This window comes from Wasmannia auropunctata, unplaced genomic scaffold (assembly GCF_000956235.1).
Source record: "Wasmannia auropunctata unplaced genomic scaffold, wasmannia.A_1.0 LD335973.1, whole genome shotgun sequence".
NCBI lineage: Eukaryota > Metazoa > Arthropoda > Insecta > Hymenoptera > Formicidae > Wasmannia > Wasmannia auropunctata.
The window spans coordinates 432,917-460,097 of NW_012026917.1; the positions used below are offsets into that span (position 1 = coordinate 432,917).

Sequence of the window (27,181 nt, forward strand, 5' to 3'; positions counted from 1 at the left end):
GCAGCGTTCAGCGAAACGGGAGCCCGCGTGGCTCGCCCGGCGCACGTGAAAGTGTTTACGGCTGAGGAAACGGATCGTGCTGGAGATAAAGGCCATTTACATGCAATTACATTGCGTGGTGCGGCATATTATTCCTCTGCCCGGGCCCTCGCCCGTCTTGTCCTCGTCCGCGCTTCTCTCTCGGTTGTCTTACGGTCGCCGCGGCGACCGGCGAGGAACGCCACGGCCAATTCCGTCCACCGTGGAACCATGCCAAATCGCGCGAACGCTTTCGGCTCTCACGAAAGCCTCTCTAGCCCTCGGAACACGCCGGTTGCGCTGGTCAGGGATCGAGAGTAATCGGAGAATTCCTTTCCAATTGAGTAGAAACCGATTTCTCTTACGAAATCGCGCTATTCGACTCGTCGGCGAAATAGGCAAACTGATGTTTATCGATCTGATGTTTATATCTTATAAAAGATAGGTAAAAAAAAATTGCGAAAAAAACTTCAATTATTGGCGATAGTTACCCAAAACGTAGCAAGCGAACGACCCTGTGAGTTGCTCAAGGTAAACCCTAGAGCGAACGTGTGCGGTTGACCGAGGCTGGGCGGCGCTTGACGGAGATTCAACGCTCGCAACGCTAACCTCATCGGGGTGCCCTCCACCCATAACCAGCCCATCCTGATGGAAACCGTCCTTCTCTCGCCGAGATCCTCCACGAACAGCTCGCCTGAAACCCAAATAGCAAGAGATAACGCGCGTAAAGATCAATTCACCGTTCATGATATAACAATTGAGCTAATTAATTCGCAGCGATTAAATCTCGATATACGCTCCGCTTAGAAATTCTCCCTCTCTCGATGAACTTTCAGTTTCATCGCGTTCAATAGCGCACGCCGTAGATGGTATAGTGGCGCTATTAATATTCACGCCGCGGTTTCAAGATTAAGTCAGAGAGGAGAATCGATGATTCACGCATTTATCGCGGATGCCCGGCCGCAAACGGGCGGCGGAAGAGACTTTGCATTGGACGAACAATATATCGTATCTTCGTTACAATAATACAAGCGCAATCGAAGTGTTGTGATACAAGCCGCGCCGCATCTCGTCGACGGTGATCGCGTTTATCAATCTGAAATCTAATGAAAACATTTCACAACGCCGCGGCAAAATCACGCGTTGTCGCAGTGTTTCCGTGAAACGCACACCGGGAGAAAAGTGTTTTGCATTTGTGACTGTAATTGCATGGTAAAATAATTACGATTAGAGGCTCCATTTTTATAGTCATTACAACTGTAATGTTAGTAACAATAATTATATTTATAGCTCTGCCAAACAAATATATAATTGGCACCCCGAAAATGACTATATACATTATAGTTAAATTATAGTAATTGCAACTATTTCTTTTCTCTCAGTGCAAACGTCGCGAGAGATCGACTTCGACCAATTTTCCGGCTCGCGATTTTGCGCTGTCCCGAATTAGCTGATAGCTTCCGACGTAATCGATGCCCGTGGTGTCATTTCGTGCCAAACCAACCTGCAGACGGTGTATTTCGTCATACTGTTCGCGGCCGAATGGCTGCTCCGTAAAAGGTGTACGTCACGAGCGCTCGTTACGGACGTGATTTACGGCGTAAGCTCATCTTCCACTTTGGTATAAAAAAAAGGAACAAAAAGAGAGAATTTGCGGAGGAGGAGGATGATAAGGGCGATGAATCGAGAGATTGACGTCATCCGATCGAAAGACGTGGGCGATAAGCCGACGGTATCATCGGCACCCTACGGTTATTTCTAAACGACTCAAACGACCGAAAACAGCGTCACACACCGCCTACGTTTCTCGACTCATAGCACTCAGGCGGCTATTTTCGCCGGACTCCGGGACGCAAATAGATCCTGCCGCGCGACTCCTTCCTGCGACGGGACGAATACCCGTCGTCGCCCTCGTCTAATCTTACAACGTCTACGAGGCATTCTGAATCCACCGTCCGTCGCCGGAATGACGGCAATTTGCTACCTTCGTCCGCGGAATAAAATTATTATCCCGCCCTCATCGGCAATATTAAATTACTGCAGAAAAAATTGCTGCTTCAGCAATTTGTAAAAGATCCTGTGAAAAGGCTTCGCAATTTTTGAAATTACTAGTTAACTAACTGCTATTATATTCGATGCTAAATCCAAGAAATTCGATGTCTTTCGAATATTTCGTCGCACTTAAATATTTTCGAAAGAATTAGCTTCATTACTCGAATCATTCGACATTTTCATTCGAAAGTTATCACAACAACAATCTCCGAAGGACGCTATTTATAAGCTTTAGGACGGACTATCGAAAGGACAGATGGAATAGATGGGATGCCTGAAATTCCTTTGGTTGATATCAACAATCGGCTTACCCAACGCCTTAAGATTCTTCACCTGCGTTTCTATACTGACAATGAACGTATGTGAATGCTATGGACGTGACCACGCATCTGGAAAAACGACCTACGACACGCCCTTCGTCCGGAAATATTTCTTTTCGTCAGGAGCGGAAAATGACTCGCCCAAACGATCCTCGCCAATTAACCCTTTGTTCCCCATCGAGTGTTAGGTAACCCCACTCGTTTCGCTTTCTTACGTTGTCGCCATTATTACGACAGACAACAATGGAGTGTCTAATTCTAACGGAAAATTAGTCTCGAAATTGCCGTAGGTGCAAGAGGATCGTCGGGCTCGTTCGTCGTAATAGCGCACGTATACAATGCACGTCGAAAGTCGTCGGAGTCAACAGTAAATGTTGACGAATTAAAGATTAGTATCGTCGAGCATTCAGCTTGGAGTGCTCGCGAATTTGTGCAATATTCGCGCGATGTATCTCGTTCGTGTCGATAAAATTATTTTAATAACATTCGACAACGTTGCAGTTGCTAGAATCTGCAGCAGAGCGATGTAACTGGCAGAATTATATATTTATATTTCTTCATTTTTTGATTCCATTAATAATTGAGGAAATGGGCGGGACGATTTTGAATTTAATCTTGTAACGGTTATCGATCACGCGTTTAGATATTTACGATTAGATATTTTACAAAAGTTATGAAGATATAATTCTCATGATTCATAATAGATTAACAGCAAAATTTATGATACTGTTACAGATCATGCTTTACTTTTTATTAAAGTTTTTTTTATCGGAGTTTCCAATTCCGATTAATCGACTTTCCTTAGTTTAATTCGAGACCACAACAACTATATGAAGATGAGTGGAGGCAAATTATGCCTGGTTTCGCGGATAGTATGGATGTTACAAGTGATGTGGTGCCTTCTCTAACCATGTAATAATTTTCACGCCAGTCACAGTGAGTCACCATAAAATTCATGGTCACTTCATTTGTCTATGCCGACAAAGTTCTCTACGCGTGAGATTTTTCCACGAACGCGTTACGAAGTACTGACTCATCGGCAAACCTCGCAAAGTTGAGGATGCTTCAAATTTTTTCCTTTTTATTAAAATCAACCAAGCGCATCGATGTTGCGGCAATTATATAATTTGAAAATGTTAATTGCTCTAATTGCGGAAGAGGTCATAAAGTTTCTAAAAACTGACGCTCGATGATCGGAGCGAATTGTTTCGAAAGGCGCGGCCGTTAATTCGTCGCGGTTGCTCGAGAAATTTATATACGAATTTTTTTGAGGGACGCGCGCAACCAAACAACAGATGTTTCGTCAGCTTACATCGCCCGGGGACATCCGGGGTAGGTTTTCTCTCGTCGTAAATCCAAGTTTTCTGGTCGAAAAAGTACATTCTTGGGAAGCCGTCGAGCGGGAAACGCCGTGGAGACGTACACACACCCTTGAAGAAGCGCGCGCCTCGAGAAGACTCTACGAAAGAAGATAGCCCCGATGTCCGCTCTCACGGTCCATTAAGCTCCAGAAAGCGAGCGTGTCGCCGCGCTCATACGTGTGAATGATCCATAAATAAAGCGGTCGTTTCTAAACCCGCATCCTGCCCGTTCTGAAAGCTTCACGGACAGACGTATATCGGGCTATTACTCGGAACGTATCGCGAAAGTCTCTGCTTGCCGTTTAAATTTAAAGCCGCCGTTTTAATTTCTTCGCTGACGTGTATAACACGAGATACACATGCTTCCACAGTTTCTCCTACATTTATTTATTATCAATGTAACTAATAAAATAGTGGACCAAGAGAGTTACGATTTCTCGCAAGTGTATACGCGCGCTGAGAAATGTATGGAGGTATGTATACTTTAATGCACTTTATGGGAATACGGTGGTAAGAGAGCAACAAGTAGACGAAACTAATCTGGACCGTGGTGTCGCGCATTTCTCATGCGTGCAAAAGTCTCTTATCTCGGCGTTGCGAGCGGGAAAAAAAAAAGGAAAGTCGAGCGACACTCTGCCGTTGCAATTGCAGAAGAACAATGACGCGTCGTATTCTATCGCAACTCTCTCTTTCCGCAGAAAAGCAACGTGCCTGGGTAAGCGTTGAAGAAATATGCGACTACCTGAATGAATAACTGTTTTCGCAAGGATTAACCCTGGCATTACAACAGCCAGAGGAATTCGTCTCTATTGTTAATGTCAAAAATTCAATTATTGAAATATGTTACTGTAAAAATAAGAAATATGAAAAAATTATTGTAGTTATAGAATTAAATTTTTTAAGATTTTTTTGTGATAACTGCAGATAATTTATTATTTTTATATGATAGCATATTTTATTAAAATCTGTAAATTTTGATTATGCGAAAAAATATTCATTTATATTTTAAAATATTTTTTACTAGATGTTCATTTATCAAATGCGCGTATGCATACAGGCTCCTTTCCATATTTTTCGATATTTACATGAGTACAGTAGCAAAGGAAGTCACCGTGCCGAAAAGTTTCGGCATGGCGTCCTATGAATATATACAAGAACGGAGGACGCCGTGCACACGGTAGCAACTTAATGCACGTCGCTGCACGTTTTATTCCGCCCCTTGCGGTTGGCCCACGTCGCGTAAAACTCAGGAAGCCGTTTGTTCCTTTAGATTCTCAGATAGGACGCGGAATGTCTGTTCTATCTACCGGGTGAGCCTTTCGAATCATTAAATCCGTTGAATCGACCGATTAATCACCGGTTACGCTAATTTCTCGACAAAGAGCACGGAAGGGACGTGCAAGTATGCGCGTCCGATAAAAACTATACGACTGCGACAAAAACGGCGAAGCCGGCTATTTCGGGACGGGAGAGAATCATCCTGCGGCGATCCTTCGGGGGTCAAAACGGCGGAAAGGTTTCCGAGGGAAATGCAAGGACCTAAGCCTTCTCTTCCGCGCTTCCTTTTTGCCAGCCACTTTTTTTCCGTTGCGCTCGGTCAACACGGGAGATCCTGTTCAACAGTTATTCATTTTTCACCTCATTCCTTCACGCTCCTCTGCCTCCTGTCAGTCCTGGCATGTCATCACGGCCAAACAGGACCCCGCCTTTTTTTTTTCTTTCTCCGTGGCCGGTTGCGTCGTTACATTATACGAAGTTATACGATATTTATTCGTGAGGTTCATCGGGAGGAACACCTTCGAATTCCGGTGAATGTCCTCGATTTTCCACGCAGCCCTTGGCCCCCCCCCCTTCTCCCTTCGCCCTTTCACCCTTTCCTGCGCGCGTTGCAAGGAGGTAGATTAGAATTTCATAGTCGCTAGCGATGAGCGGAGACAAAAAAAAAAGAATCCCGGAGGAGAGGTCGGCAATGCGCTTTCTCCGTAAGTCCTGCATAATGAGATTTGCAACCGCATAAAGGAAGAAAATATTGCGAAATAGGATTAGGTATGCCTTTGACGAGAGCAATCGCATTTTCCACTTCAAATGTGACATGATATCGAAACTGTAATTTTCATATTTTATAACGTGTGTTTTATACGAGTAATATATATGTTATTATGAAATTTTATTAAAAATACCTTTTTGCAAACTATTATAATAAAAGTATATTAAAGAAAGATAATAATAATAAATTAATCTCTTGTTATAGTTATATGAATTTTCTATCGTATATATCTATAGTTTTCAATGTGACGCAAGTCGGAGTTCATTGGCATATATAACAGCTTCGTCAACAACTCGAGGTCAAAAGTTAAAATGCTCGCGGTGGTAAACATGTCAAACATCCCTTGACTATCTTCCGGCGTTGGCCGAGGCGGAAAGGAGTGCGTGTTCGCAACGCGACGCGAGGTGAAACGCGACGTGAAAGTGACAAACCCGTAACGCGCGCGCATGCAGCGTCGACCGGGAGGAGGCAAAGCGAGCGGTGGACCAGGGCGGCTTGTCGCGCGGCTTCCGGTCTCTCGCGAGCGAGGGACCAGGAAACGGACGATCCGGTGCCGCGGACCAGCGCGGCGCGGAGGCGGTGATCGTGCCATGCCGTGCCGTGCCGCGGCGTGCTCGCCGCCGTGCGAACCCACGACCACCGGCGAGCGCGGAACTACGGCGGAAAAACGGTCACCGTTACCGTGCCGCTTCGTGCTACCGGAATTCATGGCGTACACGGCCTCGTGTAACTGTTGCGACGGTGTGTGCCGAGGCATCGGAGCAGCGGAGTGTGGTATGTCAGTCAGTGCGCGGCCAGTGGCGTAGAACCTCGCCACTCGCTCGCCTTGCCAAATGCACCTGCCTGCCTGCCTGCCTGCGTGAGCGCTTTCCAGTCGGATGCCCGCCACATGGCGACCCGGAGTGGAGTTTACTCTGTCACGATTGATTCATAGTGCCTCCGTGTAAATATCGTGTTTCCACAAAATTCGTGACCGATGCAGCGAAACGCATTTATCGTTACATCAGAAAGAACATACGAATGTTCAATAATATAACTAATATAATAGAACTAAGCCTGAAGTTGTTGTATAATAATATTTAGAAAGAATGAGTACCAGCTAATTAAAAATATATTATTCAGTTTGACAATAAATTTAGATTGATTGAATTTTGCTCTTGTTGTAAGAGTGATCATAAAAGTGATATACAAAATTTATTTGATTACAATTTACATAATATATAATACGATTCAATATGATTTAGGTAATACACGTTTCATCGTCAATCCTTGTATCATTTTTTTTTCTCTCCAGGATTAAATTGATAATACAGCGGCAGAATGTCATGAACCGCGAGTGCGCATGAATGCCGCGGACATGCAGAAGTGGCTCACATTGTCTCGTCTGGCGAAACAAACGGTTCGTTAGCAGTAATTACAAGGCAAACCCGTTAGCGACGCGTAGGAGAGAGGCGGGAGTTTTTTTTTTCAGGAGCGTATTCGCAAACCGCATATGTCCGCAACGCGCACGCTGAAATTCCGGAAGGTCGTTATTATGTCGTTCGGTCGTTTCGTGATGTGCACCAATTTTTGGCCGTCTCGCCAGAGCCGCGGCCCTTCGCGAGATTTTCGTTACATCAGTCGTATTCAATTAGTCGCAGCCGCGTGATCGCTGAACTCGTAACCGCGTTATTCCGCTCGTTGTTTCAGCAAACTACCTTCGGCGAAACAACCTTCCTCGAGATTCCAATTTTCTCCCCTGCGCTCCTATTATACTCGAGCACGCTGTGTCGAACGCTCTGCCATTCCCGGAAGATGAGATTTTTTCGCCGAAATGCCGAATCTCGGACGATAAGCGCTGCGACAAGCGGCAAGTTTTTTTTTGGCCTGCGAAAATAAATAATTCAAAGGGAGGGTGGGGGGAAGAGGGGGGGTTAGAGCGGCGCGCGAACTGGCCGAAGAGCACACGGAACACGGCATCCCCTTCCTCGAGGCCATCGATCTTCTCATGTAAATCAAGCATTCGTCTTCGTGCGAGTCATTTATTATTATCTCGCTCTTTACATCGCTCTTCGCCCTCCTCCTCTCTCCACCCTTCCTCCCTTTTTTTTTCAACTATACCGAGTCTTCGCATCCCCCTCGCGCGATGTGCCGGACAATGCGGCACCGCGCCCATAAGCTTTTTGTGTGCATTTTGGACGCGCGCGCAGGCATGACTTTGCGGCCTTTCTTCGTGAGACACCTTGCACCACGAAGAGCGAGAGAGAGAGAGAGAGAGAGAGAGAGATCCGTTCCCTCGGGTAGTCATCCCTAGTTTTAGCCCTGGTCGCGGTCTTTTACGTGCCTTTACCACCCGTCGCGTGGTCCGGTCGAGATTTTAAATCCGCTACAATACAAATAAACAGACGCGAGTGTTTTTCGTCGCAATCTTTCTCTCGTTTTCGCAGAAATTAATTTCGCATTTTAGGGTAATAAGGGTCGCGCCTCGAGAGAGAGAGAGAGAGAGAGAGAGAGAGAGAGAGAGAGAGAGAGACACGCGCGTAAAGTCACACGCGAGTGACACTTTCGACGACATGACTAGCCTCTTTCACGTATGCGCGCTTCAGACGCACTTCTCGGCCGATATACATACGTGCGCGCGATGGAAATTTCTCAAACAGGATGCAAAACTTTTACCGTGTTGGACGGTCGCGGACGACAAAGGCTATTGTCAATCTCCAAGCGTCGCCGCACAATGGCGGCCGAGAGAGAAATAGTCCGTTCGATGTCAATGACTGGTAACGAAAGAAATTACATCAAACAAAGTCGTTATGCATCAACATAAGAAACACATTGGCGTGAAAAAAAAATCCCCGTAAAGAAGCGTCGCGTTTCTGCCGGCGGAGGAACACATATCGTACCGTATCGTATCTTGCTTTCAATTTATAACTTTGTCGCCTCTTTATTTTAGTTTTACGCTATATCCCGAGTGTTTCTCCCATTAATCTGTGCATGTGAGATTTCTCCTGCTCGCCACGCGCGACATCGCCGATTTCCTCTTCTTTTCTTTATCGGCTTTTGTTCATGCGTTACGTTGATAAGGCAAAAACGTCGAGGAAGAAAGCGGAGTGAGAGTTGCGAGTGCGAGAAGGGGTGCGCGAGATGAAGAAACCAAGGGACAGCGAGCGGGGAGAGCAACTGGAGGAGCAACGGGTGCGTGAAAACAGAGGAGGCATTCATATGAGTGCGACACGTGTTTTCTCGGTGGCTTCTTCGCCTCGTCTGTCTCTCACTCCTTCTCTCTCGGATGGGCGTTTCTCGAGACGGCGCGAAGCAGCTTAATTAAACGCGAAATTTCTCCGCAAACGAACCGGGAAGTCGCCATGAGAAAATTTCTATCGCGTAGAAAAGCCGTGGCGAAAGCTGCTTTCGGAATTTCATGTCAACAAACATTTTGTCGACGAAAGAATATCGTTTAAAAAGAATTTTAATACCACAAAACGGCAACGAGTTGTAAAGAAATATAAACGAAAAATTCACGAAAGTAATTAATCTCTATATATTATATATATATTATATGTAACGTCGACTAAAGATTTCGTAATGAACGGCTGTCGTAAAATTGCTGTTACTAAATATCACTTCGAGATTCGATATACGTGAGTATACTTTTGACAAATGATGTGATGATGAATCGCGGCAATTCTCGAATTAGCTCCTCGCTACCAGTCGAACGTGTCGGGGATTTGAAGCGACATGATGACGCGGCGAAACACGAAACGGGGAGAGGTGTAGAGTGTGATTGAAAGACGAACACAACAAGGACAGGACATCCTGTCTAGCGAATCCATTGTGGCAGATTGTGAGGTAGGCGGAAAAAACGTGCGCATTTTTGTGTTACCTAAAATCTAACGGCCAGCTGTTAACAAGAGTCTGCGACCCAATGACTTGACCGTATAAGACTGAATTAGGCAAGTGGTTTTGGCAAATCGAAGTTTACAGGATTTCAATGATTGGCGAGAAAACCGAAGAAGATGGGGCTGGGACAAAAACCTTCAACGGTCGGAACATCATTTATCCTGATGATTGACGATCACAATGCACACAAAGGAGCATCCAAAATCCCCTAAACGGTACGACAAAAGACGAGGCTGTTGGGGACAATAATTCTGTTTATCCTAGAAATTATTACGACCCACTATTACAAATTTCGAAATAAATATTTTTATGCGAAACGGTCGACCTGAGAATCGTTCGACTAGAATTAGCATTTAACTTTGCACATTTATTTTCTGATTATTATAAAAAAAAAGATTTAAATCGAAAAAAATTAGCGTTATTTTAGTTTCAATCTGTTCTCTCTTTATACGTTAAAAATGGAAATAATTATTTTATTTATTGCATTGTCGCGAATAAATAAAAATAATTTTGACCTGCTACAGCATCGATTTTGTTTTCTTCAAGAGCAGAAAAACAGGCAAATTAAAAATTAATTAAATTGGTATTAAAAATTACAATAGAGATTTCAACAATACCAACAAAGCTCTTCTTTCGCAGTTTTTTCTGCTTTCTCTTTCATAAGTATTATTTGATAAAAAAAAAGAATCGCGTTCCTATATGTGCGCACTGATTCTCTGCACAGGAAGGAGGCTTGTCGAAGCTTGCGCTTCAGCAATTCGCGTGAAGCACTTACGTCCAAGTTCGAACCGGTAAGGCTTTTCTTTCGGCCGGCCGATCGATCGTGCGACCGAGTCGATTCGCCGCCTTTTTCTTCGCGCGCACAAAACGAGTGCATTATGCTCGGCGAAACAATGCTGCCAAGGCTCCCGCGGGGCTCTCACGTGCGGCAGGACATCGGAGGACAGCTGGCTGGGAAGGCTGAGTGGCCTCCTGCGCGACAAGTGCTGTGATCGGCAGTCGATTGTTCTCGGGGCCGATCAATACGGCCGCGTTATTGGAGACGGGCCGTGTGCACAGTTCAGTGGTTCGAAAATGTCATTGGCTGATTGCAATAACTTTCGTTTTGCCGCGATTGCATTGTACAAGCTAGTTAATACACGGTTTATCGAAACCAATAATTTATAATAATAATTTTAACAGAGAAAAGATCACAAGCACGACTCCGTCTCCGATGGGAACTTCGAGAGGCTGTTAAATACATTATAGAGGGTTTCGTGTATGCGGGTGAAATTTAATATCCCTTTTGGAGACCCTATGTATCGAGTTTTCCTTTTGACGGTCTCACGTAAACGCTCTTCGCGCGCTCGAAAAACTGGAGCCAGTTGCGCCAGTTTTTTTTCCCCGACCTTTGTTTTATTTTTAGCTCAAAAAGCGTTATTCATGTGATAATTACTGCTTGATTTGCAATGGCAATTTCAGTACGGTGAGGTCGATACGAACTTGTACGTTCAAACGCGTTACGTGCAAATTTGCGCGGGGTCGCTTATGCAACGAGACACAGTTACTCTGTTAATTACGGAAGTAGCGCTTTATTGTTCCTTCGCTCGCATCATTTAAGCGTGCCGAAGCGTATGCAAATGAAAACACGCGGTGGCTGTTTGTTTTAATTCTCCTGATCGATATCGTCTCGATTTTAATTGAGTAAAAATATTTGGTCACACTGCAATAAACTGTGGTAGTAAAAGAAGGAAAACTTTGTTTAATCTGTAAATGTTAAATGCGTGTTTAATTAACATTTCAAATATTTAGATAAGAATTTTTCCGTATTGCTGTTTTAAAATCCAATATATTTATTTGAAATATATTCGATATATGACCTATTTTTAAGATTTTAGGACTTTTAAGCAGCCTAATTTTCGTTATTTTTTATTATGTAACTGCAACTCTTATCTTCGATGAAATCAACACTTATCCTTTTTTTGTGGCCCTGCCATATGCGGCTGAAAGAATCATGGCTTGGAACATTCCGGACAGATCATCCTATATTGCATAATAATCGAGGGACCATTGCGAGATTATAGTGCGCCGAGCTGCAGGGATGCATTCTCGACGATCTGTACAATCGTCCTGCTAACGGTCGTACCGACTACCCTCATGTACGCCCTTTGGCACCGATTACGCCGATACCGATAATTTGACGGGGCATATCGTCGGGCTTGGGAGAACGAGAGCGAGGAGGAGAGCGTGGCGATGCATACGTTACGCCAATGAAGAAGCCCCGTTTGCCGAGCCTTTCGACACGGTCATTTTCCGACCGGTAAATTTCCATACAAACTGCGCGAGGCCATCTCTGCAGCGCCCAGCGCTCCGCGCAACTCTCTCGCGAAGGGGCCCCGAAATAAATTGACTTTCACAGCCCGTATCCGTAGCCCTTTCATAAATTAGGTGTGTCGCTTGCGATTATGATTCTTTCAACGTTCCGTCGTAAAGAGGAAGCGTTTTGTATCTCTGTATCTTTCTATGTAAGCGTCAGAGAGACGGGGCATCGTTCCGATATTACGACAATGTTTCACGATACCGTCCTCCTGATCTGAAAACACATTTTCTTTCGCGCGTCCCCAGGCGAAGGGTGACGGCGCTCGCTTTCCCATAGTGGAGCTAAGAAAGGTCGGGAGGTGCCTGTCCGGATAAATCAATTTTCCGCGATACGAAAAGCGGGTAGCCGCCAACTGGTCGCGGCCACCGCGCCGCCTCTTCTCTCGTATCCGAAAGAGAGAGAGACCCTCTCTCTCTCTCGCGCGCGCGCACGTCTTACCCTCGGGGCAATCTCATCCGAGGAGTCCGGGACACGGCGGAGCCCTCGAAAAAAGACGGATCCTCCTCGTGGTGTCGAGGTGTCGCGCGTGAGAAAGGGGTGCGAAAGCTCGTCTTGTCTCTGCTACTAGCTTGCCACTGCTGCACGCTATGGTGCCTCCGAGGCCCTTTTGTCAGTGATTATGATTTTCTGTCGCCTGGTATGCTCCTTCCCTGCATCCGTGCAAGGAGGAAGGAAGGAAAGAAGGCGCGCACACACACCGGAGGCGGCATGGCGGAACGCGACGCGAACGCAGGCCTATAAAGGTAGAAACCTGATTCCGTTTTTCCATCCCCTCCTCTCTCTTTCTCTCTCTCCTCTCTCTCTCTCTCTCTCTCTCTCTCTCTCTCTGTCTTCCTCTCTCCGGATTTCTCATATGCAGTTCGTTCTCTCCCTCTCTCGCGTATGTACTTGTTCGCTCTCTCATCCCCCGACTCCAGTGTGTCGCCGTTTTTCTGTCTCTCCTCTCCCGGCCGCGTGACAACGACCCGGAGCTAAGTAAACATCATCGTCGGTCTCTAATGGAAATCGAATCGAGCCGCGCTGCGACACGACGCAACGCGAGCTTCCGCCGCGCGCGCGAACTAAACGGCGCCGTCGTGGAAGACCGGTTCCGCGTTTAGTCTGTGAACCCTTTTCTTTTCTTTTAGGAATTACTCGACCAAAATGTTCTCCGTTTCTCTCTCTCTCTCTCTCTCTCTCTTTCTCTCTTTCGGCCAGCCTCTTGGCTCCACGACGCGACATTAAAAAGCTCGCGGACCGGAAAGGGGTGCGTGCTTGTTTGCTTTCACGTGAAAGCCAAACCTCCGCTTTGTGCCGAATTCCTTTCATCGACGACGGCAAACGAGGATAAATTGTTGGCGCCATTGTAAACGATTTCGGTTTACCACAACGGTGTGTTGTATAATCGTGCTAAATAACTTCTCTCGTCGAGATCCAATCGATCGCGATTACAACAGGAGGCAGAAGACGGAATCCGCGCGCGAAAAGGAGCCGCGCGCTTGCCCATTTGATTGCATTTTGAAGGAGGGGCAACAGAGAGGGGGGGGAGAGAGAGAAAGAGAAGAGGAAAAAACAAATTTTTCCTCTTGCACGAAGGATTTCTCGTCGTTTCAAAGGAAGGCCCCTTAACCCGATTGCTTGACGACTCAATCCCGGCACGACCCTACAATGCGAGAGAGAGCAGATCGAGATAACATTGTCGCACGATTTTTCGTGACGACCATTGTGACGCACAGCTGGCCGAAGGGTTGCACCGCCATTACGGCGATTTTGTCCCTTGATTCCAGATGGGTCGACCCTCCCAAGGAGATACACAGACGGCTTCGTAACTCTTTCCTTTGGAAATTAATTGTTGCACCGGTCCCGGCCGCGGCTTGGGGTGGTAGGTCCATCCATTCGGACCCCCGAAGCGCGCGGCTTCTTATCGCCGCCGCTGCTGCGAGTCCACGCAGGCGAAATCTGGAAGGACGAGATAGGGACGAGTTTTTCATTCGCGATCGATCTCGAATCGCTGCGAGACGACGATTTTTCCATCGTGCGACTCTGCGCCTCGTCTTTCGCGACTTTTTCCTCCTTTTTTTTTTATCCTTCGCCTTCAGAGGGTAACGACGTAGGGTGTAATACGATATGGGGATTATGTCGCGCCTCGACGGCACCTAATTGAACCCCGGAGGTACCGGATGTTGTATATGTTGTGACCGTTAGTCGACCAATTCCTGAACGACTTCATTCATCTGCTTTTTTTTATAATGAGCTACCTCGATGCAATGCGAGGCACAATGCGCGTCGTGAAATAATTTTATACTCGGTCTGCTACACTTACTCGATGGAAATAATTAAATTCGATTATGTTAGAAATATTCGAGTTACGTAATTTTATGTAAAATCGTAGATAATATGCAGAGATACGTGCACGCTATAATTCCATGCAACATATATATATAATACTACTGTGCTATAATAATTTTTTGCTTTAAACGTAACATCATTATACAACATATCTTAACATTACGTCGTAGAGCAACAACGATCGATAACCTTACAAGATGGTTTATATCGAAAGGTATAAAAATATCGCGGAGACCCCCGGCGGTGGCTGCGGAGAGGAAAGTAAAACGGCTCACCGTGGGCGTGCGAGATTTCCCTTTCGAGCGCGACGATTCAATTTTATTCAAAGGTCCGCGTCGTACATTCCGTTGGCGATGGCAAAAAGGGTTGACACGGCCTTGTCGAATCGTCTCCGAGCACCTTTTCTCGCACGGGGGTCGAACTCCTGGCAAACAGCTGGCGTCACTAACATCGCGTGACTATCACCATCGGTAGGGGCGTCGCGTACGTTATTTGGATTACGAAACAGAGAGAGAGAGAGAGAGAGAGAGAGAGGAAGGGAGAAGGAGGGGGGTGGGTTACTGACCCCGGGGCGTACGTTCACGAGGATATTTTCCAGTAAAGCTATCGCCTCGCGACCGATAAATACCGGTGCGCTGCCTGCAATGTGCATGTGCAGCGGATGGCTGCGAAAGCCAGCACGCGCGACACGAGCATAAGTGCCGACACACACGTGCATCGTGTGCAGGACATTTTTCCAGGACACGCAGAGCCGGGAAGACCAGTTTGCGTCGCGGCCGATTCTGGTTCTCTCGAGAGGAAGGGCCAAGGTGAAACGCAACTTCCGACGGCGGCGACCATTTATTTTGACAGTGAGGATAGGGAACGAGTGTGATCTAGCTCGTTGACGCGTCTATAGCGTAAATAACCGCGATGAAAGAAAGCGCGGAAGCGAAAGAGATTTCGAGAGTGCGAGAGAGAAAGAGAGAGAGAGAGAGAGTGACAGAGAGAGACGTCGGAGAAGTTAGAATGGAATAAATACGATTTGATATGATCCTCTTTTACATTGTATAATATACCTGATTTATCAAAACATTCTCGTACAAGGAAGGGGGGTAAGGGTGGAGGGGGGGAGAGGGGGGAATATGATTAATGAAACGCCTCGTGAAAAAGTGTCGGAGTGTTGCGTCGTTGCCTTCGCAAGGAGCGGTAGTTCTCGAGCGCACCGCGATATCGGATTAACCGGACACGTTATATCCCCGGTAAGTCGTAACGAGAATTAATGGATTCGAGCGCAATCGGATAGTTCTGGGTCAGCGCGATGCATGTAATGAGAAATCAAGAAGGCTACGTAATAATCGAGATAACGCACTCTGGGATTTAATAACCCCGACGGTGCGCCGCGCAATCCAATCTAGGTCGAAAGTCGATTTTCCCGCGAAAATCCACGCGGGTGTGTACTGCAGTGTGTGCGCCCCGATATGAAAGAGGAAATCGCTGCGCGCTGAAGATCCGGAGGTCCGATTAGACCGCCCGATATTCCGAAATCCGATCCGAGCGATTTAGAAGCGCTAAAAAGCGCTTCCAACGGAAACGCCACCCGCCGCGCGTCGCATAAAGCCAAGGAGCGTAAAGAGCCGGAATGAAACTTCGATCGCAATCGTGCGATTACGATTCGATGTAACGCGCCTGACTCTGTAATTACGTTGTTACCGCTCCCATGGGTTCAACGGGGCTCCTTCGTGCGTGTCCGTCTAAGCAGGAACGTCGTGAGATCTCCCTTTACCGTCTCTTTCCGGCACGGAAGAAAATGCCATTTGGATTCTAGACAATTTTATTCTAGCCTTTGAAAGGAGAAAAGATTTTATGTTCCGTTTCTAGTAAATCTATATACATTATAAAAAATAAATAAAAAATATGAAGAGACTCATATTCGATCAAGGCGAATCTTGATAATAATATTGGGCGGCCCAATAATATTTTGCGTGAATTTTTTTATAAATTTTTCTAAAATGATTTTTTAAATGTAAAAATGGCTCTCTTCACATTCTACATCAGTCGTATTCTTATGTAACTTAATATTGTCTGTGTTATGAAATTTGAAAAGCTGTTTTAAAATTGTCTACAGAATTATAAATTGTAGAACTCAATAGAGCGAAATGAAGGTATAGATCTTTACGTCGGTCATCATGCGCGCGTTACACGTAAGAGAGCAACTGGACGAGAGGAAGAGCGAAATGAGCGTTATACAGAAAACGATCTCTCGTGTGCGTAATAACATGCGTGTGGGCACTCGTAACCGTTCCACTTATCAATGTAGTATCTCAGGCTAGGTAGCCCATAAAAAAAAGGTAAAGCGTCGGATTCTAGCGCAGCCTCGCTGACAGAACGAGCGCGCGAGAGGGTTCGTAAGAGGCTCGATTGACATTGATAAAGACGCCCCTCGTGCGCGCGCGTCTCTCAATATACTCGCACGTTACATGTGCCTCGTATGGCTCAAAGAGAAATTGCACTCATTACTCGCGAGAAATAATTTTCTGTCGTTTCGCGAGACGTGTATAAGATATGCGGATATTGCTTAAGCGATCTGATTCTCTTTCGTGATTAATAGAATATGCGTACTTCACCCCAATTAGGATGTAAAAATCTTTTAATATACACTTCGTTATATATATATATATTTTTTTTTTAATATCAATTTCGATAGAAAAATATATTATGTTTCTACTTAAATTCTTTTTGTTATCAATAGCAATTTGGCAGAGCAGCGAAATAGTCCCGGCTACTATTTTCGTGTTCCGCCGAAAGTGGAGTATCGATCAAACGGCGGAGATAACGATGGAGATGCGAGTCGCACGGGCGCCTTGGCGAAATTCTAAAAATGTGCACTCGTTACCGGCCGGATAAGAGTCCCGCGGGAGAAAGAGGAGTGGAGAAATACTCGGCTGTGCCGAGAGAGAAGGAGAGAGAGAGAGAGAGAGAGAGAGAGAGAGAGAGGGAGAGAGAGAGAGACGGAGAGAGAGAAAGAGAAACCCAAACGGAGCGGCGCGGCGCCCGCGGAGAACACTGGGTCACAGCGAACGGTGCAACGCCCTGACGGGCGCGCTCCGTCCTCGTCCGATTCGCCTTTACGCGCCGCAATGTCCTTTCTCGCTCGCTCGTCTCTCCGTGTATCATCGATTCGCTCGCTCGCTGTCATTCTCGCGACCGCGAGAATAGCGTAGTCCGTCTCACCCACCGCCGCCATCGGCAACGACTGTATCTCGCCTGCACAACGTCGACTTCCGTCCCACGAATACCCTGCAAAGCTACTGCATGCGCGCGTGTCGTGCCGCACGTTGCTGCCTCTTTCATCGGTGAGCCATAACGCGCGCGTGTCTTTCTCTCTCTCTCTCTTTCGTGTCACACATGACCCGTTGTTTCCTCCTTTTCCCAGGTACATATGTAGCCAGGTTTTCCGAATGCGCCGCGCGGTCAGCTGCTCTCCCACATCTGGCTCCTCCATTGACAATGCATCTCCCGCGGAGGAGGCAGATGTGAAAATTTCAATGTGAAAGTTTACGAAGTCGCGTGTGTCAATTTTATCGGTCACTTTTCACCTGTTAAAAGTATTCGTGTAAATCGTCGCGACGATCTCCAATCTCGCTTACCTTTGGCCGATTAAGTGAAAATATAATCAGGATGTCCGGGATGTAATACAATCGAGAGGTCGTCGAATTGTTTCCGCTCTATACAGAGCGCTTGCGAACTTTCGAGGTCTGGTGGGATTTCTTTCATTGTTTCTTTCTCTCTTTTCTTTTTTAATTACTTTCCAGAACCAGATGCTCTGTCCCGTCTCTCTCTTTTTTTTTTCCTCGCAACGAGCTGCGGAGCCTTCTTTGTTCTATCAACTTGAGCTTCCCATGTAACTTTTTATCCTTCTCTCTCGTTCCCGCATACGTTTGTCACTGTCGCTCGATTTGAGTAGAATGAAAGAACCACGAGTCGTTCCTGTATCTGACACACACACGAACACATTACGCAGGGACAGAGGAGGGGGGGGGGAGGAGGACCATTTCCTGTCCGACGCGGACATTATTCTCGTCAGCTGTTCGAGACGGAGATAGAAAGATTACTTCGACCCTTCTCTGGCGCGTCATTTGCACCGAGATGAGTTCGGATGTACGCCTATTAAATGCTTCTTCTGTTTCATCCCCTTTATAGTCTCTATATCCAGTCATTATCGAACCAAGGCTCCGATACGCCCCGCCATCGTACTTCATCTGCATTATTGTTGACCGACGTACAGTATTGCATAATATTAAAGTCTAGAGCGCTTTTAAACACGCAATTCTTTCAAATCAAACAATACTTCGCTTCAACTCCGGCTTCTCCCGTCGCGTTTCGTTGAAGCGACTTTCTTCCTTCGCGTCGCTGTCGATGACAGCGACGCTTCTCTTCTATGGTCCTCTTCACGATGCGACACACAGCCGAGGGTATCTAATTACACCCACTTGAGAGACCAGCATTCCCCTTCGTCAAGCCGGCGTTAATTAATTTGTGTGCGAGAAACCGACGACGAGACACGTGCGCCCAGAAAAAGTCTGTCTCGGTGTCGTCGCACTCGGTCCAAGAAAGAGAGATCGTCAAGATGATCGTAGCTGGAAGCTGCGAACCGGAGGTGATTTTACTTTTACTAGTAAATTTTACTTGTAAATCATTCGAACCGACGAGCCAACTGTGTCATCGTCGCCGCGAAACGTACGGTTTTCATAAAGAGAGACAAATGGCGTGTACAAAAAGATTAAAAGTGATGTGAGAAAATATCGCGACGGCAGATCCTGAATCAGACGGGTACGTGCTCGTCGCAAAACATTTTCACAACCGCTTTTCTCCGGGCAGGACTGGTTGCGCGGAATCGGGGAAGCAGAACCCGGTTCGAGGCGATGGCGCGGTAGATCGTAGAAATCCAGCTTGAAATGCGATTTCGCCGTAACCGTCCGAGGTCGAGGACGATACAGAAAAAATTCGCGAGACTTGTCAATAATCGCGAATGACGCGATGATTCATTCGAAACGCTGATATCATATCGACTGATAATGTTTATATAGACAACTTGCATCGCGATATCTTCGAGATTAATCGAAGCGATCGAAGTAACGCGCAGAAAATAATTTTTACAAATTTTATCTCGAGAAGTGTAAAATTGTAATTTTTGTAAACACAACGACTTGACTCACGAATAACGCTCGACGATCGGAACTCCGTAACGAACGTCGTGTAACTCCCGGATGTGTTATCGCCCGCAGGCGTGATAAGAAGCGAGGCAGTGCAACGAGATACCGAGCGCGCGCATATACGCATCGCTCGGGCGCGCGCGCGCGCGTGCACGACGCGCAGAATGTCCACGGGGCCCGCAGAGATAATACCACACGTTGATCTTGAGGAGAGCGCGGTATCACTCTCGGGAGAAAATAACATCGTCCGGCGAGCGAACTTGATTTTTCACGTCCGGCGATTTATAGCGGTGGCTCGTAAATGGCACGAGGCGGTTGCCGCGGATGCCCGAATACACACATATACGTAGAAGAGGACGAGGAGGCGAAACAACATTTAGTGAAAGGCAAACGCGCGTCTTCCGTGGCCGAGATTCGAGTCCCTCGATCGACGATCGAGGCCTAAGCCAAGTCACGAAGCCCTCCCCTTCCCGCGCCTGTGGATTGTCGCGTTCTCCTTGCGCGATCCGCCCGAGCGGAACACCCGGTATACGCGCGGCGATTATTCGCGATTTATTATTCGCGCTCGTGCGAGGAGCGGTCGGCCGCCGTTGTAATTTGTTTAGACTCGTGACGCAGGCTCTCTCTCTCTGTCTTTCTCTATCTCTTTCTCTTTCTTCCGATCTGTCGGGCACGTCGACAGAAATGATCCTCTTTCGCCTCCCTTAGCTCAATTGAGCCTTTTTAACCGCAAGGCCCGCGTCTTTTGCATCATGACGCGCAAGCTCAATTTCGTCCTCTGAATAGCGATACTTAGGGGATTACTTCATGAAACGTGTAATGCCGGGCCAGGGATTTCTCAGGAGGATTCTCAAGTATCAAAAGGATTCCTAGAGAATCGCAGAAACTCGAATACGGATGGGGTCCGACTTTATCTACATGTGTATATCTTAATCCCCGGTCGCGGCGAGTTCCTCGTGAATGGCACTTGTGGACCGTGCTTAATTCGGCACTGTGACCCTAATTTAAGTCGTCCGGACTCCGCGAGGAGAGAAAGAAGGAGAGAAAAGGAAGGAGAGATGCTCGTTGGCGCAAAAAAAAAGACGAGCCGGAGCGCGAATCAAACGTTTTATATACGGATTCGTGTCTCTCGCGAATATCTTCGAAACCGCCGAATCGAAAACGACGAAACTCGTGTGTGCCAACGTGAGTGAGGAGAGGCCGGCACCATGTAACACCTTGAAATCCAGTTTCCCGCTGTCACACACGCTGAAGAACGAGAAATGTGAAACTCCGGCGTCGCCGTTCAGGTCGTCGACAGTAGCGGTGCGAGAGAGCGTCTTGTGGATTTTTTGAAGGATCCCATTGGCTATTTACACGTAACCGCAGTGGCCCCTTCGTGTTACAAAGAGCTCCTTTATGTCTCTCCACCGAGAGGCTCGACTCTTATTTCGCGAAAAATTACGAACCGAGTTTGGGGAGGGGGGGGACAGGAGAAAGACGGACGAGAGAGGACGGAGCGCGCGCGCGAAAGAGTTTCATTAACTCTCACAGTTCGCGGGAAATATTTTCCAGCCGCAGCGTGGTGAATTATCAAAATGATTTCGACTGTGCAGGGCTAATTAAGGCTTACATAACCGTTTCGTTCTGTAAAACGCACAAGTATACGATACTTCTCGTGCCACTTCGTGCCGGGGAGATAATTAACGAGCGAGCCGTGTGCTGCAGTCGAAATTATAATATAAAGCCACTATCGAGCAGGTATATATATGTATATATATACTATTTATATATATATATATACGCCTCGTTACACGGCGCGCGCGGTTTCGCAACGACTTGGGGGATTGGCGTGCGCCGATGTCGTAACCGTTTGTCGAATGTGCAATGAAACGGAAAATCCGGTGAGGTTTAATAAGGTTCCCGTTAGAAGAGAAAGGGTTGTTTCTCTTGTATCGGGTTGCGATAGCCGAGCTCGCGCGCGCGCGCGCGGGGAGGAAAGCCCTTCGCGAAGGTGTGTATATATACTGTATATATATAGGCAGAGATTCGACACGGCCGTGAAAACCGGCGCACACACGTGAAACCGTCGCGGCGATAGGTTTCCCCCGCCCGCTTTCTTTTTACTGTTTCTTGACCCGCCATAAACCACCGCCGGAGGAATTTAGGTAATCGCGTTTTCGCGTTAAACAAAAATTGACCCCGCCGCGTAATCTCCTCCGCTACAAAACGTCCCGCTGTGTAAACCCCGACGGAACGACGAGAGCGTTTTGTTTATTTTTATGAAACGCTCGTCCGATTGATTGAAATACGACGTTTATCTTAGATCGCGCGATTGGATAGTCTTATCGAAACCCGTGCGCGCCTATATACACTCGTCGCGCGTAGTGTTCGGTAAACATTCGGCCACGGGCGTGAGGCGTGCCGAACAATGATCTATTTCTGCGGCACTTCCGCGGCGCGAAACGTCATCGTCGTTTTCGGCGCGCTACGTAATATGGGTTTAAAGCTAAAAACGCACGCCCAAGCGATCTAAGATCACAGTCCATCGTGACTGTGTCACGTCGCCGCAAGTCCGGGATCGTTCGGCAATTTCGAGTAATATCGTAATTGCAGATCGTGTTATTATTTTCGGTTTCTCAAGATATAATGCGTATTTCGTAAGGGATATTACATGTATTTCTCCGGTAATTTAGAAATACGTTTTTCCGCCTCTGCTGGAGAGTAACGTTTTCACGTTCCCCGCGAACGAGTGGATGGACGGCCACGTAAAGGTATCCCGTTACCACGGTAGCCCAGATACCGGATTACGGAGCACGAATTGTCAATCGCGTGCGAACGAGACGGGCTTCTAAAAGGCCTTTCAAGTGTTGTGGCAAGGCGTCCCGCACGGACTTCGCGCCGTCTGTGATGTTTGCTCGAAATATTAGAAACTCGCGAATTCTGGCTTCCCTAGAAACTCCCTCGACGTCGCTCCCGTGTTATTTTAGAAGTCCTAGGAAAAGAGGCGCGTAAGACCAAGCTGTTTGAGAATTTTCCGTCCTCCGGGAGTTGTGTATCGCGATAGGAATTTAAAAAATTTCAGATAAATGATTTATGACTAACTGGAACGAACCGACGGTGCGACAGAAAAGAAAAGAATGTCAGGACATATTTACGTTCGCTTCTCGTCAAATCGTTCATCTGTTCGTATCGAATTAACACACCGTTATCGTAACATGTCGCTGTCCCATTAACATAATTGTTAACGGAGCCACGAGGCGTCGGCTCGGCTGATCGGCATAATAGAGTAAACAAGCTGGCGCTACCGAGCCACTTAATCTTCAATTGCTACGTTTGTGGGTTACATTACGCGGATTCTCACGTGATACGCGGCTCGATCGCGGCTGGCGGCGGCGATGATAAACCGACACTTTTATAAGCGCCTCTCACCCGGGGCGTGAATCAATTTCGCATTAGTCGATAGCCGCGCGCGAGCGTCGATAAAACATTATTCAACGAAGGAGCGGCGGGCGCGTTTCTGCAACGCAAGGAAGGAGAGATATCGACGAGATCGATAGTAGAGTCGTGGACTAGAGAGCGAGAGCCCCACGGAGCCCGGATTTCAGGGAAAACGCTCAGGCCGATTACTTGGCTCGTTACGAGGCCTCGATATAAGGTTGCCTCGTTTTGTTGTACACAACACGTTCCAACGAATCATAATATCGATAGAATAGGCGTAATGCCGGCGTGCCGGAGCGGAGACCCCCGCGCGAGATGAATGGCGCGCGCGAGTTTATGTTTCTTTCGACCGCCTATTTACAGAATGTAAACCCGCGAGCCAGCCACAATGAAAATGACTTCTTCCTTCGTTCGGTCCGGTATCCTTCCTGCTCGTCACTCCGAGGGGAGTCCCTAAAAGGGATCTTAATCGTTTGCTTTGCCGTTCTCGAACGAAAACAGAGTTGCGTTGCTCCATTTTGGAGGAAGAGGAAGACTCGTTGGAAAGTATTCGTACTTCCGAAATTATTAATTACGTTTACTAGCGAATTTTTGAAAAATTGACTGACAAGTTGACAGGGGAAAATTTTTCCGGTGTTAATTGCGACGAAAATAAACGGTTTCGTGAAGTGGACGTGCGTGTCTGTTTATCGTAATCGCTAAACGAGATGTTCCAAATTAATGGAAAATTTGTGATTACCGGATGCCCATGGAGAGGTCTATTTTTTCGCTCAATTACTACGGTAATTAACCCATTTGATACGCTATCGGCGTCGTATAATCGTCCGCCGCCGGTGTTGCGAGTGATGATAATTTTTTTTAATTTAACGCTCAATATGTGTTTGAGGCTTTCCTTTCTTAACGTAGATAATATATATAAAATTCAAATTCGTTATTCTAAGGAATTCGCGTGTTTATTACTGAAACTTTTAATCTTACACTTTATCCGCAATTATTATTCCGCTCGTACGTTTTTGAGATGTTTATACTCTTATAAATATGTATATATGCACACACAATATTTGGTGAGATTAAAAGATATAGGTTTTAAAGGAAGATTTCTAGAATAATAAATTTACCTTTAATTTTGGTCTCCTGTGGATCCAGGGGAGGCAATCGTGGGTGAGTCTGCTGTCCCGGTTTCTTCAGCAGGACACCCACGATCTGCGGCGGCGGCATCATCATTTTCGCTTCTCTCTCCCGTGCGCGCCTCCTCTCACTTTCGAAGCGTCAATTCGCGTCGTCGGTCATATCGATATCGCACTCACACTCGTATCCAATCGATTGGAAAATTACTCTATCCTCGATCCGCGGCGTTCTCTCCTTCCGATTTTGCAAGCCGCGATTTGCCAACGTTTATACGGCAGACCTCGTTCGGGTCTACTGGCTCTTTTCGTTTCGGCTCGAGTACGAGCGAGTCAAGACTCCACGCGAACCTCGAGCGAATCTCAAGCCGAGGAAGCATGCAGCTGCCGATCGTCGCCTAATCGTCTTGTTGGCTGACAAGCTCGGCGCGCCGCGCCGCAACGAGAGAGGCGAGAGACGACGAAGGCGCCGGCCGGGACCTCCTTTCCACTCGACGCGATGCTCCTTCTGCGTGCCGCCTCGTTATCGTCCGCTCGCCACGCAACTCTCGGCCGTCCTCCTTGTTGATCGCGTTGTCTGATGATTTTTTTTCTCTCTCTCTCTCCTTTTTTTTCTCAATTTGATCGGCGCGCGAACGTGACCCCGCGCGTACTCGGCGCGCCGAGAAGGACGCGAGCTCCGATTCGCGAGCTATTATCGCCGCGAGCAACACTCGTCGCGCGTTGTTTGCGAGCCATTCGTTGACGATGTCCGCCAACGAGTCCGTCAACGAGCTCTCTCACTCAACTCTCGCGTGCCCCAGTCGTATCCTCGCCGGCTCAGCTCCGTCGGCGATCGGCGGCGATGATTTCCGAGCGCGCGACGGGATCGACGACTGCACGCCCGCTCCGACCTGCCATCGTTCCGCGAGAGAGTTTCGCGCCGCGTTTCTCTTCGCTTTCGTACGTAACGAGGAAGAGGAAGAGGAACGAAAGGAGAGAAAATGCGTCAACCAATCGCGACCCGACCAGGATTAATTGTGTCACCTGTTACAGCTCTTTCTCGAGAGAGAGAAAGAGAGAGAGAGAGAAAGAAAGAGACGCGGCGATTCGTATATAGTGAGCGCCTCGTCTTTCGAGGACGCGCCACGACGTCAATTGGACGCAAAGAGAGTCGTAATCTCTGAGTTTATCACGACGTACTGATAAAGTCGTATCTCGACGTTTAAGCGCCGTGAGAGTTTCTCGATCGCGACTTTCGAAAGCGCGACGTTCTTCTTGTGTTTCCCGCGTGCACGATGACTCTCGACCGGAATATATATATATATATACGGTATCGATACGGCAACGACGATCGATCGAATCGATTCCGACGTAAGCGAATGCAAATGTTAATCACAGTACACTCCGCGTGTCAACGAACGTTACCATATAATACTCCGAATTTCCGGCACGATTCAAACCGACGACTCCGAAAAATCTGCAGTAGCGGAAAAACCACCTTCGTTCCCTCGACAAATGTCACTTCCACCTTATATGCAACAGATTGCAACTTCTTTCGAAAATCGAATCTCTTTGGCAATTATTACGACGGCGGGCAAACTTTTGCCGAGACTCGGGCACACTTCTCGGCACGCGTCGAACCGCTCCGATGCCACTCAGCGGCAATGACCGCCAATGACCACCCACCCCCCGTGTAGCGCGGGGCTTTATCACTGTATCTCGTGTGCCTCGTGTAGGGGATGTGATCGATTTCCACGCCAACCCCCCCGGCGGCAGGACCTTGCACCACGCGCGTCAACAAGCGAAGCGAAGGTGTACGAACGACGACGAAGCGCCTGTGACAGCTTGGCGCGCGCGCGGCGGAACAACTGATCGCAGAACGAATACGGCCAACGAGAGAACGCATCGTGTGCCCTACTCGCTCGCCTGTGGTCCCCACTACCCGCCATCTGCGTCGGTTATCTTTTTCTCTCCCTGAACACGAGACGGGGAGAGACAGAGTGAGAGAGAGTGAAAGAGAGACAGAGGGGGGGGGGGAGCACACACAACCCTTGTAGACCTTTAATCGTGTTTACGCGTGCAACCTTCAGGACGACGTTAATATTTGTCTATTTTTTTCTCCGTTGTCTCTCGCAATGATAAATGGTGCAGGTCTCTTCGAAATTGATTTCATCAACTTCCTGAATTAAAACCGTGTGACGCTACATAAAATTGTAACCGCTTTCAAGAAGTTTAGAAACGGATTTTATATCGGGAGACTCGAGGTTAAAGTCTTTAACTGTAGAGAATTACAGAGCCTTGTTTTATAACAAGATAATAAATGTACGTGTACACTTGCGCGTTTATCTCGATATAATTTTCTCTTTTACTGAGAATTTTATAACAGATAATTGTATGAATCACTATTGGCATTCACGTAAAGTTCAATCAGTCTTTGTAACGTTAACGTTATACTTGAGAGAAAAAAAAAATTAATTTAGGAGATACTCTCCTTGCTCTCTGTTTATTCGTTATATTTATAAATTTAAATTTGTCATCGCTCATGAGAGAATCGTATCGTTGGCAGAAACTCTCCAAAACTTCATCATTATTTCGCCGTTGGGAGAGAGCGCGACTATTCCCTCGTCGTGTCTAAATATACCTTTCCTAGATCGTTATTAACAACTCGTTTCGACTGTAATTGTAACATTTCCTGTACGACATATCGCGCAAGCGCCAGTTCGTGCCTTTCCATCGACGGGAAGGATACGGAAACCGACTTTTTTCAAATCTCTCTCTCTCTCTCTCTCTCTCTCTCTCTCTCGCCGCCGGGACGGCAGGATGCGGGGAACTCGATCTCGGTCTATGACGCGCGAAGGTTTTCAAGACCGCCGATCTATGACGATAAAGTGCAAATTAAAAATGCGGTGACACACTTTCACCGTTAAGTACTACTACCCGCGATGTAATAGCCACCATTCAGCTTCTGTCGGGGCGGCGGAGCGACACCGCGGTGCGTAAAAAAATCTCGCGTAATTGTCACAATCGCGGAGCAAAATAGCTCGTGTCTTTCGCGCGCGCGTCGAGAAAACGAAATCGGGGTCCAGACAGACGGAGAGT

At 47.2% G+C, this 27,181-nt stretch overlaps 1 protein-coding gene across 1 annotated transcript in view; it reads right to left on the reverse strand.

Moving 5' to 3' along the window:
* The window catches only part of LOC105454874, a 31,738-nt gene extending 6,344 nt beyond the window's left edge, over positions 1-25,394 (reverse strand). The window contains exons 1-2 of the mRNA XM_011697812.1: positions 24,095-25,394; positions 510-712 (exon numbers count right to left, since the gene is read on the reverse strand). Coding sequence (XP_011696114.1) covers positions 510-712; positions 24,095-24,200 — 309 coding nt within the window. The 5' untranslated portion in view covers positions 24,201-25,394. The remainder of the gene's footprint in view (positions 1-509; positions 713-24,094) is intronic.
* Between the last annotated feature and the right edge of the window lie 1,787 nt (positions 25,395-27,181).